Raw genomic sequence first — 22612 nt, forward strand, 5'->3', positions numbered from 1 at the left:
TCGACAATTCGTGATTCCTTCATCATTTCCTCCATTCTCTCTTCCTCTATCTATCTACTTTGATGGAGTTGAAATCATGTGCAGTCTCCATAAGCGTTATTATCATACATGAGCACCCTTTCCATCTTTTCCTTCGTACCTCTATTTACTTACATGATCGTCATCATGATGAGCCCGCTACTCTGTCTAGTATACTGATGTTTCTCGCTTTCGTTGGATTTCAAAATGCAGTTGCTAAACCCTTGACCTCCAAAAATAGGGGATAAATGACAAGAAAATCAATAAGGATGAAAAAAAAAAAAAATACAAAACACAAAACGCCCATTGCATGCAAAATAGCACACATATATAACCTTCCGGTACGCATGTCGTCGGACAACACAACGCACGTCGTCGACAGAGCCGCACGACCAGGCCCACTCACAAAGCACCTCACCTCCGGACCTCCGGTACGGAATTTCCGAACCCGTGTCCAATTTCCTGTTCCCATCTCTTCTCTTCCTCACATCCGGTAGGTCTCTGCCAGGCTCCCAAAGTCCGGCACGGTCCCGGAGCAGTCAAAGTCCCGATCGTACGCCTTGGCCGGCAGGATCCCGGCCGCGAGGCCCTTTTTGTAACTCCACAGCGGCGCGCTCTCCGTGTCCCACGTCCAGTACCACCACCCCCACCCCTTTTCGAACGAGTGCATCTGCGCCTCGGCGAACATTTGCAAGAACTTCTTGTAGTCGCTGCTGAAGCCGCCCGCGTCGCCATTGGCCGTGTCGCAGTCGCACTTGGAGTCCTCGGTCGGGCACCGCGGCTCGAGGATCGACGTCGTCGCGTTGCCCGTGTTATAGGTGCCCGTCCACCGGTTGCCCCAGCCGACGTTGGTCAGGTGCTTGGCGCAGTCCGTGTCGGCTTGGGACCACTCGGCGAAGAGCGTCGGGCCGTAGCCCGTGGAGGTATCCATGGACTGCTCCGTCTGCTCCGTCCACCCGCTGCAGGCGTACTCGACCTTCTTCTTGTGCGTGTAAACGATTTGATCGGTGTTGAAAATGACGTACTGATGCACGTCGAGCGCGAGGTCGCTGTAGCCCGTCAATTTGCCCTGCCAGTTGGCCAAGCCCATGAAGCCGTCTCCGAAGACCACGACGCCGCCGATGCCATTGCTCTTGACGAGCTTGTAGGCCTGCGCGGTCCACGAGACCACGTCGGCGTTGTTGAGATCCACGTTGCGCGGCTCATTGGCGAGGCCGTAAAAGGCAATGATGTTTTTGTATCGGTCCTGGGCGAAGAACTTGGACAGGCGGTCGTGCATGTCGAGACTGCGCTGGGCGTTGGTCGCGCCGTCGGTGCCGTTCAGCCAGCCGATGGCACCCTGGCGGCCCGAGTGGTTCCAGCCGTTTTGGCTTCCGGGCAGGCCGTGGACATCGAGGTTGACACGGAGGCCGTACTTGCGAGCCCACTCGATGCCGCGGAGGAGGTAGCGCCACGAGGTGCGGAAGAGGTAGGGGTCGCCGTCGTAGACCTCGACGGCCCAGTAGTTGAATGGGATGCGGACGTGGTCAAGGCCGGCGTCGGCGATCTCCTTGAAGGTGGACTCGGTGACGAAAGTCGAGTAATGCTTCTCGAGGACCTCGGCCGTCTGCTTCGTGCCGAGGTGCTTGCAGAGCGTGTACTCGTCAATGATGCCGAGCCTAGAGTCGTAGTTGAAGAGCGACGGGGTGATGAAGGGCTCGAGGTTCAGCCAGCCGCCGACGTTGACGCCGCGGGCGGGCCGCGAGCCGTACGAGCCCCATGCGTCTTTGAGCGCCGGCACCTTATCGTTTGCCTTTTTCGAGTCGTCCCAGTCGGTGTAGAGGCCCATGACGGGCAGATCACCGACCATTTGATCGGTGAAGGTGACGTTGAAGTCGGTTGTGTCGTCCCATGACCACGGGTCGAGATAGGTACCACGCCACTTCATCGGGACGCTGTCCTTATTCCCGTCGTCGAGGGTCGTTTTCGTGTTACTGCTCTTGTTGTTGTTCTTGCTGACCACCACCGCTACTACAATGATGATGATGAGAAGCACTAATGAGACACTGAGACATATCCCTAATGGGTGGTTAGCCAACGTCTCCAGCTCCCGACTCAAAGCAACTTACAAAGCTTCTTCCGCTTCTTGACGGGTTTTGGAGGGTCCTCCATGAGATACTCCTTCTCGAAGCTGTGGTCAGAGCTGTTCCATCCCCCGCCTCTCAAGTGGCCCCTTGACCGTCCCTCCTCCATAATTGCGCCGCTGACCACCCGTTTCTTTTTGTTCTTATGTTCCCTCCTGGGTTTTTCGTAGACTGCCTCCGTATCCACCTCTCGCCGCACCCGCTTTGGTCGTTCTGTAGGCGCATCTCTGTAGGCTGCTTCGCGTCGTGCCCTCCGTCTTTCCCGCCGCTCTGCGTCTGCGTCTGCATCTGCGTCCCTCGATGGTCTGCCAGCACCCGCACCTCTTTCTTTCTTTTCCCTTCTCTTTTGCCTCTTGACGTTATCCTGGTTCAGCTTCGCCAACGCATCCACAGACAGCGTTTGCGACCTCCTCTCGTCCCTGCTTTCGCCCGAGTCTGTGGCCGGTCGTCTCGATCCCTCTGCGCGCGATCGTCGTTTCTTGTTGTGGTGTTTCCTGCCCGATGAGTCTCGTGGTCGATGCGACGACGGTCTCGAAGATTCACCGGGCGCCATCTTCTGTTTTGTCGCAAAATGTCGTCGTCGTTGGATGAAAGTGACCTAGTCGCCGTTGCACAGGAATGTTTGCGACTCGAATGACATTCCTGGCGGTTAGGTAAAATGATAAAAAGGTCTGGTTTTGCGGGAAATACGTATGCGTCGTGTACGAAGTACTCGTTGGCCCTCGCTTGGTGCCAAGGTACCAAGATGTCGTATTCCAATTGCACCTGCCTTGTTTTTGGAGGTGCTTTGGCGCATCGGCTGTTGGCAGGGCAACAATCGACCTGAGCTCTGGCCTCCAGTGACCCCAGCATCCCCAGTACCTCCTTATCAGGGCGTTAAGTGGCTGCAGGGGTCTGTGGCTGACAGGAGCCGCTTCAACCCCGCGAACGCCGTCGCAAGCCGAAGCTTGACTTACATCACCCGCCATCCTTCGGGTTAGCAACGAGGGCCTACCTCGTCTGAGCCGGCTCCCGTCTCTTAATTCCCTTCATCTCTACGGATAGAACGCACACGAAGCACAAGGCATTGGCTTCTCAAAAAGGGTTCTTTGGGGTTCCTATCTCTCTCTGTACCATTCACAATGAGGTCGTCGTCAATTTCATTACGTCCACTGCGGCGAGCGCTGGCGCCGTCGGTATCGTCACAGCTGCTGTCACCCCTTGTTGCGGGCCCCCGGCTCTACTCGACACACCCGCCCAATGCGAAGCTCAACATCCCAGTGGACTACGCGACAACATCACTCCTCGCGCACTCTTCCCAAACTGCCCTCGGCACGGCCGAATTACCGGCGGAGGTGCGCGATGGCACGACAAAAAAGATGAACCTGTTCCAAGCCATCAACGACGCCCTCTCCATCGCCCTGGCTGAGGATGACTCCGTCATGGTCTTTGGCGAGGACGTTGCCTTTGGCGGCGTCTTTCGGTGCACGATGAAGCTGGCAGAGACGTACGGTGCCGACCGCATCTTCAACACGCCATTGACGGAACAGGGCATTATGGGTTTCGCCATTGGCGCCGCCGCGGAGGGTATGCGACCCGTTGCGGAGATACAGTTCGCCGACTACATTTATCCGGCCTTTGACCAGCTCGTCAACGAGGCGGCCAAGTACCGGTACAGAGACGGCGCCTGCGGCCGGAGCGTCGGTGGTTTGACGGTACGGATGCCCTGCGGCGGCGTCGGCCACGGCGCTCTCTATCACTCCCAGTCGCCTGAGAGCTTGTTCACGCACATCCCCGGTCTGCGGGTGATCATGCCACGGTCACCTCTGCAGGCCAAGGGTCTGTTGTTGGCGGCCATACGCAGCAATGACCCGTGCATCTTCATGGAGCCCAAGATACTCTACCGCGCGGCCGTCGAGCAGGTGCCCGCGGGGGCGTACACGCTGCCGTTGTCCAAGGCCGAGGTCCTGAAGGAGGGCAAGGACGTGACGATTATCTCGTACGGACAGCCGCTGTATACGTGCATGTCGGCCATACAGAAGGCCGAGGAGGAGCTGGGCATTTCTGTCGAGCTCATCGATCTCAGGACGCTGTACCCCTGGGATAAGGAGACGGTGTTCCAGAGCGTGCGCAAGACGGGCCACTGCATCGTGGTGCACGAGGCGATGGTGAATGCTGGTATCGGTGCTGAGGTTGCTGCCACGATCCAGGAGGATCCTGATACCTTTTTGAGGCTGGAGGCGCCGGTCGCGAGGGTTGCTGGATGGAGCATCCACACTCCGTTGCTTTATGAGAAGTTCAACATTCCTGATGTTGCAAGTAAGTGTTGCCTCCTCCCCATGATATGCTGCAACGATTTCTAACGTGTCTTAGGGGTTTATGACAATATTAAGCGGGTTCTGGACTATTGAGACGTGGTGAGGGACCAGGAGTGATGGAGAAAGAAAAAAAAAGAAGAAAATCCAAAACATAGCACATACCCTTATTAATGATATGCCATCCAACTTCACAAGCAATGTTCTGCTAGCATTAGAAATGAATTAGATACAAGTGGCAGCGAATCCATCGACATATTCGCTTCGTGATGAGAAAGTACATCATGAGCCCACTTCCTTCAGCTCAAGTGGAGGTCTCGCGCTAACAATTAACCCCCTTTCTCAGCCAATCCGCCCCTCCCCATGTCCCGCCTCCAATTGCCCCGCATTACGTTTCAACGTTCGAGAGAGGCAGACAGCTCTCCATTTACTCCGTCCAGCCGCAATCGTCACCGACTCAACGATCGACTTCGCGTTCAGAATTTAATTCGCCGTACCAGATCACAGCCTCACAATGTCCCAAGTCGAGACCGTGTCCTCCTTTGTGGAGGGCGCTCCCCCAGGCGAGGTACCTTCCCAGCCACCTCCAGCTCCATCCCCTTACCACGCGCATGACGTCGCGAACCACACCCCAGGCTGACGTCGATTGAAGCTCGCAGATGTTATTGCAGGTAAAACGCGCTTGCCTAACCCCGACCCTGCCACGAAGACGAATGGGCCGATAGCTCCGAACGAATTGCTAACCCCGTCGCCAAGATATCAAGTCTCTCACCGTATCCGACCCTGAGATCGTCTCCAGCCTCGAGCCGGCGTTTGAAAAGTACAACGAGGAGCAGTTCGTCACGGTGAAGCTGCCGGGCGGGAGCCAGCAGGTCATTGTCAGCGCCCACAGCTCGCTCGGCGACGGCCAGTACTTTGACGTGGAGAGCTCCACGAGCTTCTCCTTTGACCACACCACACAGAAGGCGAGCAACGTGCAGAGCTACGTTTTGGAAAGTGCCAACTCGGACTTGATGTAGGTTTTTTCCCTGACGGGAATCTGACACACACGGGACGAGATGGGGGCAGTGATGCTGAGAGAGAACTACGCAAAACAGCAAGTCGACGTTGAAGAGCCTCGGCCCCTACGTCCAGGAACACTTCCCCAACGCAGCCTACGGCGTCTACCCGACCGAGAACGATTCCAAGGTGGCAGTCATAATTGTCTCGAACAAGTACTCTCCCAACAACTTCTGGTACGTGCTACCCCTATAGAGCTCTTCCCCTAGGCCTTTCCTACCGCCGTGGATACATGCACTAACACAAGGGTGCGCGCAAAACAGGAACGGCCGCTGGCGATCCGTCTACATCTTTGACCCCTCCTCCGAGGCCCTCGAGGGCTCCGTCAAGGTCGACGTGCACTACTACGAAGACGGCAACGTCCGGCTGCTCACGAGCCGGCCCAGCCAAGCGTCCGTCTCGTCGGGCACGGGCGCGGGCATCGTCAAGGAGATTGCGGCGTCGGAGAAGAAGTACCAGGAGGAGCTCAACAGGGGGTTCACGAGCCTGAGCGAGGGCGCGTTCAAGGGCCTGCGACGACAGCTGCCCGTGACGAGGCAGAAGATTGAGTGGGACAAGATTACCTCGTACAGGCTGGGCCAGGATATTGGCGGTGGCCGGAAATAGAGGGATGACGTGGGGGAGAAGAACAGAGAAAGAGAGAGAGTCTTTGATTGTTAAGGGCTACATATAGAGTGTTTGCTCGACTGGTGCATTCAGCATGCCAAAGCTAGGAATGGTTTAAAAAGCTTTCTTCATCAACACATCACTTTGCTGTCAGGAGAGTTTCCAGTGCAAGTACCTTGGTAAGGACATGTGCTTCATTCCCGCGTGTGATTCTGGGGAAGGGTGTGCATAAGAATAGACTGCGAAAGTCACGTCTTACTTCAAAAGAGAGACTCGAGGATATCTAGCAGATAAGCAATGTAGCTGAACTACCCCTTCAGCTTTCGGGCCATCAGCTTTTCCATTGCAGTAATTGCCTGAAAATTAGAGAAGAAATGGTCGGTAGACGCTTTGTCAATCAAAACCGGCGGGAATTACCTAATCGGGTAACATATCGCGATGACATCTTCACGACCGCCCAAAAAAGAGCTATCGCAGCCGATTATCTAAGAAAAAGTCAAGAGCTGAGGCCCGGATCTCAATCTTTTTTACCCCGCGCGTTCCCCGCCTTTTGGGCTCATACCAAGTCACAAGTGGGAGCCTGTGAGGGAGAGTCAAGGGAAATGACGATACCGGAGACCGGAGACCGGAGACCGCCCGGGACTGCCTCGGCATCATCCCGAATTTCCCGAACGTGGGTTGCGGGATTGGGCGAAATATCCGTACGGCGGAATTGGCCATTCGATATGTTCCATACTACAGGAAAACTTGTCGACCGGGGAATTAAGGAAAGCTGATGCTGACCTTTCTCTTATGTATTCCGTGAGTTTATGATAGCTGGGGTAATGTTCCGTTGGAGGAATTGGACTTCCCGTATGCTCCGTGGGATCCGGAATCTTTTAATGGTCAGTGATGAGTCCGTCCGAAGTGTGCATGCGTGCGTGTGAGCGGCCCTTTATTTGCGATGCTACAGATGCGAGGTACAGATATGCAGTGTAGTGGTGTATCCCGTACGTGTGTGTGTGCCCAGCTGGTCCAGTCTAGACTGCAAGCCCGGTAGCCAGGCTAATTCAGTCCAGCCCAGGAAACCCCGCGGAACGGCGAGATAAGGCAAGATCCGACGGAACGATAGCGTCAGGATTGAGTCGATTGACGACGAGGGGAGGGCACGGCGCAGATGGCAAGGGTGGGAAACGGTATGTATCCCCGTGAAAGCGGGATTTGGGACAATGACCTTGCAGCGGTACGTGTGGGCATTTGCGGGACTTGGTGTTGCAGTCGGGCTGCTGGTGAACCACGAGAAGGCCTGGGAAGCAGCAGCGATTGGCAATGCGAGTTTACGAACACGAATAACTGGGGACTTCGACCCCGGAGACGAGAGACCGTGCCGGACGGACCAGACCCATGTGTAGTGTAAGAGTACAGACACTCGGTGTGCTTGCTCATGCTTGGGGGGGACGTTGCAGTCGGTTTCCTTCAAGATTCCTGTAATACAAGCCGTACCAAATAGAAGGATAGTTTAAAATAATAGAACCGCTTCGGTAGCGGACACCGATGTGATTCCGCCCCGTTGGAGCATTGGAGGGGGCCATGCGTTTCGAAACGAGCTAGCAACGTGCTCTCTCTCTCTCTTTCAAAGTGTTGATCAACCGCGGAAGCTGGGGGCGGTAAAGAGATGCAAGACTACCCCCGGTACTAAGCGGCGAGTGTTTAAGTTTTGCAGCGGCAGCCCTGACTCGACATTTCGCTTTGGGAGTATCAATGAGCGGGGTGAAGTGAAGGAAGACGTGGCTGTCCAGGAAGGGCAGTTTTACCTAGGTCCTAGGTTCCGGTTGATGGCTATGGCAAATCGACACGGGTGTTACAGGTGAGTAAGACTGAAGTATACGAATACCTTGGTCTGAAATCCAACCTAAGGTATTGGGGTAGGTGATCAAGGTGTGCTATGCATCAAACGGTGGCAGCCTTGGAAGGGTGTCAAATGTCAGTCAGTCTGGCTGGGGTTCAATTACCCGAGTGCGATGCCGAGAAGGAGGCCGGCGAGCTTCTCCTCTCTGGTCTAAGCAAGAAGGCCATGGAACTTGTGGAAGTAGTCGGGTTCTTTCCATTGTCACGTACCTACCGGTCATACTTGTCTAAGGCAGTGTTCTGACTCTACAAGGTACCAAGTTCCGCCCAGCTAAATTGGCTCCCCCCTTTCAAATCGCACCTTCTTCCCTGTGCTGCCGCCTACTTTACTGTGGTACCTCTCTCAAGTATTCCCAGCCCACACTTAGTCCAGCGAATCACGGCAACTGTGCACTAATTTCTTCTTCTCCTATTGGCTCGAGGAATTGTCCACCCCTGGGCGGACTGCTGGTACCCTCTTTCCCCCCAAGCCCAGCGCTATTGTGAGGTGTCCACAGCCCATACCTTACTGCGAAGTGACCGCTTGGTCCCAGCGGAAGCTTCCATCAGCTGTCAGTCCCAGTCCGCAAAGTGCTGCGCTCTCCCCCCGATTTTTAACGGGGTCCCGCGATAAAGCAGTGTGAACGGGCTCAACAACATCCGAGGGACCTCCTTCTCGTCCGATTCCTTTTTCCTTACTTCCTCCTGCACTAAAAAAAAAAACCCCCCTTCCTCTCACCTAATCTCATCTCCAAAGCCAAACTTTTCCGCCTGTGATTCTTTCCATCCGCCTTGTGTTGCGCAAACCGACTCGCATTCTTCACACCGAATCCTAGCCAAATCAGCAAGGACCCTCAACAAACTTCCCACCCCTCCGATAAACAAGGAAGGAAAAAAAATAGGAGCCACGTTTACCAACAACAATCCTTTGCGGTCTCTCTACACACAAATCAGACACAATGGGCGCTGTCGAACTCACCTACCAGGATGTTGCTGAGCACAACACCAAGAAGGACATCTACATGGTGATCCACGACAAGATCTACGACTGCACCAAGTTCGTCGATGAGCACCCGTAAGTAACTCGCTAGGCCTGCTCTTGCCTTCCGCCACTCTTGCGCCAGTGTCCCCCTCTTTCGGACCTCAATCTCTCTCTGGCGAGTTCCTCCAACTGACCTCTTTTTCCTTTGACAGCGGTGGCGAGGAGGTTCTTCTTGACGTCGGTGGTCAGGATGCCACCGAGGCTTTCGAGGATGTCGGACACAGCGACGAGGCCCGCGAGACCCTGGACCAATTGTACCTCGGCGACCTGAAGCGCCAGGTGAGTTTGAACAACGATTTCTCCTCTGCCGCGATCGCGCGCGCATAAGCTACAGAGCAATTGTGCTGACCTTTCCCCTTTTCCACAGCCCGGCGACCCTGCCCCCAAGAAGCAGGTCGCTGCCAGCAGCTCAGCTTCCAGCACCGAGAGCCCCGGTTTCGGCATCGGCCTGTACGCCGTTCTCCTCGTCGGCGGCGTCCTCGCATACGTCGCCTACAACTACCAGCAGCAGCAACAGCAGCAGTCCGCATAAGACGCAAGCTGCATTGCTACGGTCTGGACTTCTTTTTACAGCAAAGCGGAAAGTGCTGAGAGGGTTAAGGGGCTTCCCCCAAGATCGTCGCCGCCGCTCCCCGAAAAGGTGGAACGAGGGTGCGCCCGCCGCCGCCACGACGATGAAGGTGGGGGGCTCCGGTCATTGTCTTCAGCAGGCGGAAACTTGGGTTTGAAGAGCGAGAGAAAGGGGGGCGCCAAGGTCTTTCGAGAGCCTTTGTGTCACCTTGAGGTCCTATGGATGTGTTACGAGCTGGCGCAGACGGGTTATAGGGGAGCTTTTATTCAGCGGCAGAGGATCTGGCTGGTCGAGCAACGACCGAGCCGAACCTGCCGGGAGAAGATATGCTTTTAATAGAATATACGTTCTGGTCATGATTGTTTGTTGGAGATTCTGTACTAGATATATGGGGTAGTGGGCGTCGTTACGCAAGGTACATGGTAACGCAACCATTCAAACCATTGCGTTCTCTGATGATTGAACAGGCCGCTCACCAGTAAGATCAATACATGGAGCTCTTGGTACGGCAAGTGAAATTGCAGTCAAGGTAGTCTTTTACGCGAGGAGAGTGAGAGTTGGTGTGCTGCATTTTCACGACTTGCCGCATGCCTGCATCTACAACTCGTCTTGAGAAAGCGACCTCCGCTTCCCCCAAGGCTGCTACCAATCTTGCTTCAACCTGATGTATCCATGAGCAAGCGTGGCTCGTGCAAATCATGACCCGCTTTCAGGCCCCTCGCTCACTCATACTGTCAATCTCGGAGACTCAGTGTGCTGGAACCCATCAGCTCGGAATTTTTATGCTCGAGAAGCGGAATCGGGGCGTCTCCATATTCCGAACCAACCGGATCGCACCGTGGCTGAGATACCTCACTCTCCAGTCTCCACCTATTCACCAGCCACGTCCGTGCGCCACATTATCGAACGTCCCGTCCTGGAGAATTGAACTGACCAGCAGCAGGCAGGTAGCCAGGCACTCTGCAATTCATTACCTTTCATTGTATCGACAAAGCAGCGTTTTTTTCTCTTCTCTCCCACTCCGGCTGCCAACCTTACGTCGCGGACGAAGATTTGCGGGGTAAAAACGAATCGCGACAAAAGATTTCGGATATTCGCAGGCTGATTAGCGATCGACTCGAGGGGAAACGGTCGGCGACTTTGGAGGCTGAAGCTGGGATAGCTCGACGATTGGAAGAGAGAGGACGACGACAACACTGCGAAGCGCGAGCGACGATCGACCTGGATTGACACGAGGGAGTTCGATACGGTCGAGACGAAGGAGGGAAAATTGAGAGGGATTCTTCTGGCAGCATCTCCTTGCGGGAAGGCGGCCCTCGACGTGGTAGCTTTTGAGCTGAAATACGCCAAATCCTCACTAAATCGACCACCTTCCGGCCAGTTACGTTGTGAATCAGCCCACGACTACAACAACTTCTTGCGCCAGGCTTTGGATAGTACCTCTTCCTGACGCCCCTACGAACGGCTCGCAAGGAAAGCCACGAGCTTCGGAAAGACCATCCCCTACGACATCAAACACCCCTCTCTATTGCCCATCATGTCTTCCCTTCTCGAAAAGCAGAAGGCGATGTTCAGCAGCTCGCTGGCCTCGGCCGCGAGCAAGCTGCAGTCCAAGAGCACGTCTCTCGCGCCGCCGTCACCCTCCCCGTCCGTCAGCAGCATGGCGTCGGCATCCAAGAACGATACCACCGCATCGGGCAAGCGGAAGCGCGACCCCAACGCAATTGTGTACTCGCAGCCTCAGAACACTAGTTTTGGTCAGGAGGTCTTTACGCAGATGCAGTATGCGCTGGAGTGGCTCAAGGGCAAGGACGAGCCCAAGACGGCGACCGAGATCTTTGACCACCTGGGCCAGACCCGCAGCACCGACAAGCACAAGCAGCAGCTGGTGGAGGGCATGCGGCGGCACCCCCGCATCCAGTGGGTGCCCGACCCGAAAATGTCGGAGCAGACGTGGCGGACGGGCACGTACGTCCACCGCCCCATCATCCCGGGCGTCAAGGACAAGATGACGCTCCTGCGGCACCTGCAGAGCAAGCGAGACGCCGAGGGGACCAACGTCAAGGACCTCAAAGGACGGGTGGCCCGACTGCGACCAGGCGCTGATGGAGTTGGAGCGCGAGCACAAGATCCTGATTGTCAAGACCAAGAAGGAACAGCACCCGCGCGCCATCTGGCTCGACGACGCGACGCTGCACCACCACGTCGACGACGAGTTTAAGCGCATGTGGAACGTTGTCGAGGTCCCCTCTACCGACGATATTGTCAAGAAGCTTGTTTCCGTGGGCCAGAAGCCGGCCAGCGCTGACCCTAGCACGATCAAAAAGGTCGACTCCAAGAAGCAGCAGAAGAAGCGGGCTGTTAGGCGTACCGGCAAGACGACCAATACGCACATGGAGCATTTGCTCAAGGATTACAGCCATATGGTGAAGCGGTAGACACGAACTACCCAGTGTTTATATACAGGGAAATGCATCTTCGAAACGGCGTTTTGGGTTAGGAGGGCGGAGAGAGACGACGAACGGACGGACACAGTTCATTTGGCAAAAGACCCGGGACAGGTATTGCTATCCTTTTTTCGTGTCTAGTTCTTTTCCCCTTATAGACGGATGGGCAGATTCACAGTGAGCTTTTGTGCCGCAGTCGATACAAAGAACAAGCATTTCTTATGCAGGAGGTAGAGAACTAAGAGAGTTACCCCCAAAAACGAAGGACAGAAGAATGATGAATATCCAACATGACTGCATTCTTTGACGCTGTGCTACGGGAAATGATGTTATTACCACCGCAATGCCATATCGCTGAAAACTCAATGTGAGAATAGATCAAGAACCGAACCAATAGACAGATTATGCCGCCAACCCCTCTCACCTTCTCTCATCATCCTCATTCCTCTCATCGTGGCTTCAGAGAACGGAAATTCCTCTCACGGGGAAAGAACAAAAAAGAACAAAACACCAAAGAATCAACACTCCTCCGTAACCCTCTCAAACACCCTCAAAAACACATCCGGCTCCTGATTCCCACCAACCCTCCACCTCCCTTGCACCGTAAACGTCGGCACGCCCGTGACCCCGGCCTTCCTCGCGCTCATCACCTCCTCATCCACAACTTCCCCCGCGCGATCGCTGTCGAGCGCGGCTTCGACGTCGGACTCACTCAAGCCCGCTGCCTCCGCGGCCGTCTTGACGAGGTAGGCGCGGTCCGAGATGTCTGCGCCGAGTTCAAAGTGGCCTCTGAATAAGGCCTCGAGGAGGGCGTCTTGGGCGCGGGGGCCGCGGGAGACGAGGGCGAGGCGGAGGAGTTTGTGGGATTGGCGCGAGTTGCCGGTGCGGCCTGTGACGTTGAGGGCGATTCCGGTTTGGGAGCAGGCGGTGGTTATGCGGGATAGTGCGGTGGGCAGGTCGCCTGCTAGGGAGAAGCGGGTTGTGTACATTTCGCGTTTGTCGTAGCCTTTTTTGAAGGTCATGTTAGTAAGAGAAATCTTGTTTTCTTTATGTCTTTGATATTGGGATTATGTATGGTTGGTGGTTGCTGTAAGAGGATGAAATGGGGAATGAGGTTGTCGCGAGTTTTTTTGGGGGGTGTAAGTGACGGGGTTAAGAAGCATAAATGTGAGAGTTTCTCCCCCCTGTAGCAACTTACATGAGGCGGAAGACATGTTCTACATTTCAAGAAAAAGGAGAAGTAAAAAGATATGAAAAAAAATTAAAAATTACAACACACCGGTACTCTTCAACGCCGGGCTCAGGTAGAACGGCTTCCATGCGACCTCGAACTCGGTAGTCGGGTCCACGGCGCGGTATTGTGAGATTGCGCGGTCGAGGTTCCTCTTGCCGACGTAGCACCACGGACATAGCAGGTCCGTGACGGCCTCGATTTTGATGACCGTCATTCTTTGTTATTCCGATGGATGATGACCCTCGTGGTTTTTGTTGTTGTCGTCGAGTCTTGACTTATACTGACAAAGGGTTTGTGTTTGTGACTCTGAAGGGTGAGATGAATGAAGTTGGCCGCGCGGTGTAGTGTTCCTTAAGGATAGGCCCATACGATGGTAGACCGTTTGGGGGAAACAAATATGATGGGTTCTGTCGATTATGAGAATACAAGCATTTGGCTGTTTGAGACTGATGAGTAAACGAGTGATTAGAAACAGACCAAGGCGTCGTTTATGCCGTCTGTCGTGGTCTCTCGGCACCCGCCAAGGGCGTATTTAGGGCGAATTGTGTAAGCCTCAAAGGATCGGTCCAGTTTGTCAATCCAAGGCTGAACTTGACAGTTCCTGTATCAAAAACTCTGTTTGGGTTAAACTGAGCTTGCTGCACCCTTCTGGAATTCTTCGGGAACGTCAAGGGCAGCAAGGGTACAGTTCGTAGGGGAGAGAAAGGGGGGAAAGAGAAAGAATAGAAGAAGGTGTGGGTATTAAAGTTTCCTTCCACAATCTGCGCCAACTTTCTGACAAAAGTTGCGGCGATCTTGGGGATATATAATAGGTGGTTTGCCCGTGGTCCCCGTCATCTCATGGCTTTGCACCACCAGTCTAATCCCACATTATTGGCATATGGTGTGTGTGCACATGTGTTTGCGTATGGATGGTGGTGGGCGCGTGGGTTAGGTTGGGAAAAAATCCTTGGAAACGAGGCAGGAGAACCAAGTACCCTGCCAAGCCTGCCTACCTAAAAAATTGAAGACACAAGGTCTGAGGGACGAATGCGTTGACATGAATACTAATCAACGGGCTCGTTGCTTGCTCAGCGCGGCTAAACGATTGATCAACCAACAAATGCGCTCCTGAGAAACGCGAGAAGAGCGAGGACGGACCACTTTCCCCCCTCCTTGTGTTCTCTCCTTCTCGAATGTGTCACCTTCGGGCCAACAGTAAAGAGGACTGGGAACAATAATACATAATCCTTTCCTTCGTCCTCGCCCTCTCCCGAGACACACCCTCATCATCGGGCTCTTGTCTTCTTCTCTTTTTATCGACTACTAATCCAAAGAACAATGACCACTTTCTCCGGTGCGATGTGGGCGTGTCTATTCTCTCTACCCAACCAGCCCCGAAACCCGAGGTACTCGAACATAGGCCGTCACGGCATCACCACCTTTGATTCATAACATTATGGCCAGGAAAAAGAACCATCAAAATCATCAAAAACCTGACTTATCTCGCATCAGCCTTTCGGATTCAACAATGGAAATGTCAGATCCCACCGGATCCCGCCGGCTTCCCCCTCACGTTTGACTTGAACCATGGACACGCAAGGCCACTCAAGAGTCGAGATCCAAAGAAAATTGGCCCAGGGAACAAGTGCAAGTTCACTAATCATTTCCCGCGCGGCTTACCACAGAACTCGGAAAGGCGCAAGTTGATTTGAAAACGGAACTCGGGACAACAAACGCCATGTGCCTCGCTTCCCCCTCCGGCTTTATGATTTTCTGATTATATCATCATTTCTGATTACATGGTACGTGAACAGAAAAAGGTACGGATAGGGAAATAAGAGGACGATGAGAGAGAGAAAATCGCCTCGGATTCGTTTCGTAAGCCTTGGCGCTTCGGTTCCGATCCTGGTTCATAGATGCTTTACCACCAACCATTTTCCTTCGTCATCATTGTTGTCATACATATAACCCAGACCTGGACTTTCACTCTCTCCCAACTTTGTTCCTGCCTCCCTCAACTATTTCACCCATATCCGTTCTTAATCTCGCGTAGAGGCATCTTTTGCCCGGATGGCACCGACGATAGCCACTTTTGGGTAGGTGCTTTAATAGGGTAGTAGATCTCGAGGCCTGGATTTTTTGCGACAAAATCCGACTGAAAGACCTCTTATTTGACACCGAACTCGAATTCACACCATAACTCACACGCTGCCTGTCGACAAGCACCCTTCCAAATGGGTAACACGATGTAATGCCACTCGGTACCTTGGCTCCAATTTCACTGTTCCTACTATACCTATCACTGCTGCTGCGATCACATTACTATTATTACCACTTTTTATCGCCTATACATCTCTCGGAGACACGCTTCCAAGAGCGCAGTACGTAATTACAGTAATGGCATGGATTATAAGCAGGGGCGCCTTGGACCAGCATCCTATGTTGTCAACCCACTTACCTCCCACAAAGATTTCTCATTGAATGTAGGTTCACAGCCTCAGGAAGGATGGATGTGTGATGAGTAAGAGACAACAAGTAGTGAACGAGAGAGAAGGTGCGCGCATGTGTGTACAAGCACAACCAAAAAAGTATGCACAACTAACATCTACCAATCATTTCATAACACCTGCCTAACTTTTCAGAAAACGTGACAACGAACGCGCAACACCCAACCTGTTCGCCTTGTAGTACCTTTTAACAAAATTGGCGACATTTTTTTTTTTCTCGGCTGGGAATTGGTCAATCAATCAACCGCCAAGTGCAGCGTGCGTTAGGGAGTGGGACACACACGCCAACCCCGGATCGCCCTCCAACGGGAGCTAGATTAATTCCCACCTCCACTGATGATGCATAGGCACGCCGCACACGGCAAGCAGAAATGCATGCGCACACTGACCATTATGAGATCGGTCCTCAAGCTCTCCCAGTCAACTTACGGCTCTAGCTCCGTCGTCTTTCTCGTTTTCCAACCCAGGAGAAACATGCATGCACCAGTGACAAGTAGTACGATTGAGGAGAGAAACAGATTGCTACGCGCATTCATTGTCTAGTACAGAGTACAGTGTTGCATACAAAACATTGCATATCAGAAAAGAGAAAAAAAAAAAGAGGCACGTTCCTTTATCGAGCGAGTCTCCGCCAATCCCGTCGGCGTGCTGCTCAAGCGCACGCCGTGTCCTGTCTGGGAACTCCTCCCAACCTTTTTTGCCTCCAGCCAATGCCCATGGAGACCCAGCCATCATGAAGTGTGTGCTTCCCGCCAGTCTATGATAACAAAAGAAAAGGCGGTTGTAAAACGAACCGGATGACTGCCCGCCCCTTGGTATCTTCCTGACCTTGTCCCGGTGCAGCCCGCAATATTAAAGTTGTATGTTATTTACCGTCCCCACCTTTGCCATGCACAAACTTTTCGTACCGCAAAAAGAAGAAGATGAATCCACACCAAGGAAATCTTTCCAGCCATCCGCATGCTGATAACCCCAAAAGGACTTCAGGAGTGTCTGCTGGCGATAGTGTTACATGTGCCGTTCCTAGTGAGCACCTGCCCAAAGCTCGCCTTGACGGCCCTTAATATCATAGGCGCCAGCGGGAGGCTCAGTGCTCTGAGGGCGGCGGACCTGAGCTGGATTGCCGTAGAACATCTGGCCACCGAGCGAAGGCGCAGAGGGGTAGGCGTCGGGGTCGGGGTAAGTGTAGCCATTGCTGCTGTGCGAGGGCGACGGCACGTGCGATGGAGACTGCCATCCGACGGAACCCATGTGAGGGCTACCGCCAGCACTGCCGGGGCCAGAGTGCTGCTCGACACTGGGCTCGAGTGTCGGAGGTGGTCCGTAGCTGGTAGGGTGCGAGGTAGGTCGCATACCAGTGTTGTAGCCCCCGGAAGATGTCGATGCCGGGCTGCCAACGTGCATGTCTCGCTGCAGGTGAACCGGAAGAGAGCTGTTGCCCATGTACTGGAACTCAGAGTTTGCACGGTGCATGCTGTCGGCACTGGGGGACATTGAGAGAGTCCGCTGGCCAGGCGAAGGCGTCGTAAGAGGCGATCCGCGGTTGGACATGGCATCTCCGTCAGAACGGGTCGTGTTCGGCTTGCCAGTAGCTCCACGAGCAGCCAGAGCAGCAGCGGTGGCCGCAGCGGCCTCTTCTACCGTACCGGTATGGTGGTTTTGGTGCCGAGTGAGGGTAGTACGGCGAGTGAACGTCTTCTGACAATCGGCGTACGGGCACTTGTAAGGACGCTTGCCGGAGTGGATACGACGGTGGCGTGCCAAGGAACTGCTGTCACTGAAAGGCTAAGATATGTTAGCACACAGAAGAGAATTCCTTATTGGGGAGTCAGCTTACCTTGCCACAACGCTCACACATGTGAGGCTTCTCTCCGGTGTGGACTCGCTGATGGACAGTAAGAGCAGATCGCTGAATGAATTGCTTTCCGCAGTTGGGGAAATCGCAAACGTGAGGGCGGATTCCGCTGTGGATACGTTCTGGAAGTCGAAAGTCAGCGATCAAGTATTACAGATCCTCATTTGCAACATACCGTGACGGGCAAGATCACTTCGGCGAGCAAAGCCCTTGCCGCATGTGCTGCACGGGTAAGCCTTGGTGGGCTGCTGAGGTGCCTGCTGCTCGGGCGCCTTGTACTGAGGCATGCCCTGAGACATATCGTGCTGAGGGATTCCGGGCAGGATCACAGGGCCAGGTCCCATGTGGGAGACAGGCATCTGCATCTGCATAGGAGCGCCGACCATGGCGCTGGGTGATGGGTAGGAACGCGGGACGCCTTCCATTGTATGACGAGAGTGTTGAGAGTATTCGGAGCCGTGGGGAGAACCGGCACGGTCCATAGGTGGTTCGGGCATGTTTCTTGCGGTGAGTTGGGGGAGTTGATGCATTTGACGTTCGGGAGTAGTTCCGTTGTGAATGTGTTGCATAGCGGCGGCACCTCTTTGATTCATCAAGTTGCCAATGTCCATTACCTCGCCCGGAATAGGCGACCTCATATTACGGCGAAGAAAATCGCTAGCAATAGTCGGGATCCCTGCGTGGATAGCCAGCTTGAAATATGTTTTCGGACGACTCTCCGCGTCAGACGAAGGTGACTTTGAGTTTATAAAGACTGCACTGTCTAGAGAGAAGGTTGTTAGCGTGGTGATCTTCCGAGGGGCAAAGGCTCTGAATAAGGGATATGTGTAAGGGCGAGGTTTTTGGGGGGCAACACATCGCCACGAGTGGGAGCGTTTGAGCAGCGTCCGCAGGCAGGGTTGTGTAGAGTTGTCAAGGGCGGGGGTAGCCTGGGTTGGGTTGTGGCATGACTAGATGTGCCAGGAGCACCTGGCTGCGGGCTATTTGAATCAGACTGACGGGTTTCGCTCGCAGGCTTACCTTGTGCGGATGGTGGATGGAATCCGGGACAGACCGATCACAGATCACAGACCAGTATGTTGCTCGTTCTCGAAGTCAGGCTATCCACTAGACTTGAGCTTCGCCTCGACCGTACTGAAGTGACGATGTGATGATCAATCGGATCTCTGACCGGGACGCTCGTTTGGGCGGTTGTAGTTTGGTATTCCGAGATATATAGCGATCTCCGGCGTCGTCACAACTCAGGATCGTGACGTGGCGCAACAGAAAAATTTGTTTGTCGAAGGCACAGCCCACCACGTATACGCCGGGAAGTCGCGGGGTCAAGACGTATGCTGACCGCTCGTCGTATTTGAGGAAAGAATGAGGATGCCTTTCTTTCGGATATGCGTGGTTGAGCCGACAGGTGACGGAAAAGGAGAATGAGAGGGATAGTCAAGGTATAGAGGGCGGCTCAGTCAATATGACCTAGATGACGCGCCACTGGTTAGTGATCTCGTCGGCATCTAACAGTGGACAATCGAGAGAAAAAGTTGATGTGGCATGCACAGCAGAGCATGTGCGAAAGCCAAAGGATGAGTGAAGAGGAAGAGAAAAAAAAGACTGGTGCCTCCGGACCGAGGGCTCGACCAGTTGTGTCAAGAGAGATAGGGTGGGTGTTTGTCAAAGTTCGCGTGTAGGAGGTCTCGGACGAGAGATGAGGTAACAGGGGCCAAGAAACCTTGATCGGGGGTGCAGACGGTCCGGCAGGGTTAGGGAAGGAAAAGTGGGTCTCTGAGGAAAAGCGCGGGAAAAATTGCTGAAGCAGCAGCACCTGGCAGGAGACGCCAGGGCAGCCACAGCCAGGAGGCGCGGCAGGTGTAGGTGCAGGGTACGTATCGTTTGTGCAGCAACCGGCCAACAAGCCCGCGGGCATAGCCACAAGAATGGAAGACGCGATGACAAAAGATTTCAGTGCTACTGTTTGACTAACGAGCGGAAGCAAGGTGAAGCCGGAAATAAAGCAACATATGGAAGTGTTGCAAAGGTTGAAAGGGAAGCTTTGGGCTGAGACTCGAAATTGACCTTGAAGCGCAATGACGAGGTGTAGACGGCAAGGGATGGGGAATGCGAATGCAAAAGAAGGATAGGGATAGTAGGAAGAAAAAAAATGAAGCTTCACTTACTGCAGAGAGTGAGAGCAATGGGTATCTTAAGGATGGGTATCGGTAGGCGTAGGGGGATTTCTTTTCTGGGGGTTGGAGATGGGAACGTTGCCCGTCGCAAGGAAATGGAGGAATGGGACAAAAATGAAGAAGAAAAAAGAAAGCACGGTTGACTTGAGTTTTGTCGGTGCTACAGAGGCAGAGGAAGGGTATGAATATGTATGGAGAAGGAAGTCAAGGTGAGAGGAGGGAGCAAGGTGGTGGTGTAAGGTCGGCCCTTGACTTTTTGGCGTTGGGGTTGCGAGTTGGCGCGTTGGCGTTGGCGTTGGCGTGCAAAGGGTCGAGGGTCGAGGGTTGTGTGTGCTGTGCGTTGTATGGGAAAGAGCAAGGGGGAAAGGTGAAGGGAAAAGAAGCTGTGACGCAGCAAGCGGAGCGCAGACAGGGACGGACGGACGGGGTTCGGCAGGTGTTATAAAAATGTCAACCACGGAGACGATCCTTTTAGTGAGACCGGGGGAGATGGAAGAAAGGAAGGAATAATGGAAGGAAGGGGAGGGGGGGAGGGTGTGCGATGTAGGGGCACGGCACGCACACGCAGTACGGATACAGCTTGCTGTTGCTGGGCCTGTCCGTATTGCTGCTCCTGCTCCTACTCCTGTTCCTGCACCTGAGGGACTGGTGTGGTTTGCGTAGTAAAACGGATCGGTGAGAAAAAAGAATGGGGTCGATACGTCGAGTCGTCGAATCGAGTCGGTACACAAAGTATCCGTACGGTAGGGTATGTATGACTGGTTTGGCTTTTGGGTTGTTGTAACTTGCTGGATGGGTGGGATGGATGGATGGATAGAGGGTTGGCGTCGGAATCCTTATTAATCTTATGAATCGAACAATGTCGTTCGGATACGCAGGTACGAAAAGAGGTAGACAGACCAGACTATGGACATGAGAAATTGGAAAAAGAGGAAAGAGGACAACGTGTAATATGAATATCTTTCTAGCATACAAATTGGGCGACGATGTACCTTTGCTGCTTGGCCCATTGCTCCCACCACACAATCACACGTATCAGTACCTACCTTACGCACATCTCACAAACCTCAGATATCTTCCGTCTGTATTCGTAAGGTACAGACGGTATGCTCACACATCACACTCACACATGGACTTGCGCACACACGCAACACGCACGTATCGTCAGTCTTGGAACAAGAAGAGAAGGTACATGACATGTCGAGAACCAGAGAGCGCACCCTCCCCCCCAAGTCAGGTCAAGTGAGATCCCAAGTGCGGAAGCTTGGTGAATTGAAACGAACGGTTTAGCTGGGACAACTGGGGGCCATGGACGCTGAAGCAGGAACGAACGGGGGTGCGAGGTAAGGTACGGCAGTACATGGGTACGGGGGTACAAGTATACTTTACAACACACTTCACGCTCAGCACTTTTGCAAGGCACTTGGATACTTGGGTACTTGGTCCGTGGAGACAGACGACAATCATGCTAAGGTAAGGTACCACAGTACCCATCCAGACGTGGCAACGTACTTTTCAGGTCGGTTCGGGCTGGTGTTGCCGCATGGAAAGAGCATGAACCGATTATGGGTAGGTACGAGGGTGCGTGCGGCCTGCCCCCTTCCAGGTTTCCCTTGTTGTCTTGGAGCTCTCCACTCGCCCCTGCCCTGCTGTTGTACCTTCCTCGCCCTTTTCTCTCTCTTTCTGCTTCGCCCCACGTCCTACTACGTAGGTAAGGTACTCCCTCTCTTTCTCTTTCCCATCCTCCCTCTCCTGCCTTGGCTGGTACCTGCCGTGACGATGTTCAATATGTCGAGGCACCTTGAACTGTGCCTGCCACCGACTTCTCTTGCTGTGCCTTACCGATGCACGGTGTACACAGTTCAGACAGTGCGAGGCCGATCTTGTCTCTTCGGCAAGTGGAAGGGGACTCCAGTGCTCAGCGTCCCTGTCTCTGCTCCACACTGCTGGGCCTGCTCAACCTGGAGTCGGCGGCGATCGTCTCTGTGCTGCCGGTTGGGCCACCGCCGACCTCCAGGGGTTGTGACCATCTTACGAGCTCTACCTAGGCTTGAAGCAACCGTTTTTCCTGCGCGTTCCATTTCCTATGCATCTCTTATGGATACCTTAGCTTGAGAAAGAAAGAATGAAAGACGTGACGGCGTCATTTTCTCCTGGACAGATTCTCAAGGCAAGAATAGACGCAGCGGCTCGCACGAGGTAAGTGATTAGAATGGCAAATGCCAGTAACCTGAGAGAGACGCGGCCTTGCACCTGCCTCTGGTGCCTCCCAACAGGTGTACATCATGTCCCTTCTCCATACACCACAAGAAGAGGTACCTACCACGACACCGCACCTTCTTCAATGTGAATAAGGCACTCGTATGGACGTGAAGTGCAACCTCATTCAACTTCCTACTATGCTTTTCCCCATCCGTTACGTCCCCTGTTCTGCCTCTTCCCAATTTATCTTACCTTATGCTGAGGCCCTGCGGCTGACCTTCGTACTGGGTTCATGCCATCGACAGTTTGCGGCTGGCAGCTTGTCAACGCCGACGGAGCACCACAAGGCCACTGCCCTCGAGTCTCAACACCATCAACGCAATCTACAAATGGGCCCTCGACAATGCAGACAAACATCCCGCTCGTTGTCAGACCAATCTGCAAGCAATGCATCATCAATGGACGAAAAGGGGAATAGGGGACCATCTTTCATCACTTGAACCCGCTACCGCTGTCACCTCCGCTGCCCATCATCATCACCCTCAGCCCGCCGCCATGCAGACGCAAAGTAATACTGTACGAATGCATCCAACTCTCAAACTTCTTCGACCCCCTTCTTTTCTTCCATCCTT

General features: G+C 53.9%; 7 protein-coding genes across 7 annotated transcripts; 4 read left to right on the forward strand and 3 right to left on the reverse strand.

The window, feature by feature from the left end:
• Positions 1-502: 502 nt before the first annotated feature.
• Positions 503-2694, reverse strand: N0V96_006484 (uncharacterized protein; the record flags this gene model as incomplete). The annotated part of the gene is made up of 2 exons (XM_053194953.2): positions 503-2076; positions 2127-2694. The coding sequence occupies 2 exons, from the start codon at positions 2692-2694 to the stop codon at positions 503-505; spliced, it is 2142 nt and encodes a 713-aa protein (XP_053047524.2).
• Positions 2695-3262: 568 nt separating this feature from the next.
• Positions 3263-4531, forward strand: N0V96_006485 (uncharacterized protein; the record flags this gene model as incomplete). Its single annotated transcript, XM_053194954.1, has 2 exons — positions 3263-4439; positions 4494-4531. 2 exons carry the CDS (start codon positions 3263-3265, stop codon positions 4529-4531), a joined length of 1215 nt encoding a protein of 404 aa, XP_053047525.1.
• Positions 4532-4949: 418 nt separating this feature from the next.
• Positions 4950-6100, forward strand: CAP1 (F-actin-capping protein subunit alpha; the record flags this gene model as incomplete). The annotated part of the gene is made up of 5 exons (XM_053194955.1): positions 4950-5003; positions 5088-5106; positions 5192-5450; positions 5533-5670; positions 5758-6100. The coding sequence occupies 5 exons, from the start codon at positions 4950-4952 to the stop codon at positions 6098-6100; spliced, it is 813 nt and encodes a 270-aa protein (XP_053047526.1).
• A 2825-nt stretch (positions 6101-8925) lies between these two features.
• Positions 8926-9540, forward strand: N0V96_006487 (uncharacterized protein; the record flags this gene model as incomplete). Its single annotated transcript, XM_053194956.1, has 3 exons — positions 8926-9041; positions 9161-9287; positions 9376-9540. 3 exons carry the CDS (start codon positions 8926-8928, stop codon positions 9538-9540), a joined length of 408 nt encoding a protein of 135 aa, XP_053047527.1.
• Positions 9541-11116: 1576 nt separating this feature from the next.
• tfa2 (transcription factor TFIIE beta subunit, TFIIEB, Tfa2) lies at positions 11117-12017 on the forward strand (the record flags this gene model as incomplete). Its single annotated transcript, XM_065757730.1, is given in 2 exon segments — positions 11117-11659; positions 11679-12017. 2 exon segments carry the CDS (start codon positions 11117-11119, stop codon positions 12015-12017), a joined length of 882 nt encoding a protein of 293 aa, XP_065613647.1.
• Positions 12018-12544: 527 nt separating this feature from the next.
• N0V96_006489 (uncharacterized protein) lies at positions 12545-13474 on the reverse strand (the record flags this gene model as incomplete). Its single annotated transcript, XM_053194958.1, has 2 exons — positions 12545-13032; positions 13306-13474. 2 exons carry the CDS (start codon positions 13472-13474, stop codon positions 12545-12547), a joined length of 657 nt encoding a protein of 218 aa, XP_053047529.1.
• A 3298-nt stretch (positions 13475-16772) lies between these two features.
• N0V96_006490 (uncharacterized protein) lies at positions 16773-18215 on the reverse strand (the record flags this gene model as incomplete). Its single annotated transcript, XM_053194959.2, has 3 exons — positions 16773-17534; positions 17587-17726; positions 17780-18215. 3 exons carry the CDS (start codon positions 18213-18215, stop codon positions 16773-16775), a joined length of 1338 nt encoding a protein of 445 aa, XP_053047530.2.
• Between the last annotated feature and the right edge of the window lie 4397 nt (positions 18216-22612).

The sequence above is a fragment of the Colletotrichum fioriniae genome (genome assembly GCF_027942845.1).
Source record: "Colletotrichum fioriniae strain IMI 355084 chromosome Unknown scaffold_7, whole genome shotgun sequence".
NCBI lineage: Eukaryota > Fungi > Ascomycota > Sordariomycetes > Glomerellales > Glomerellaceae > Colletotrichum > Colletotrichum fioriniae.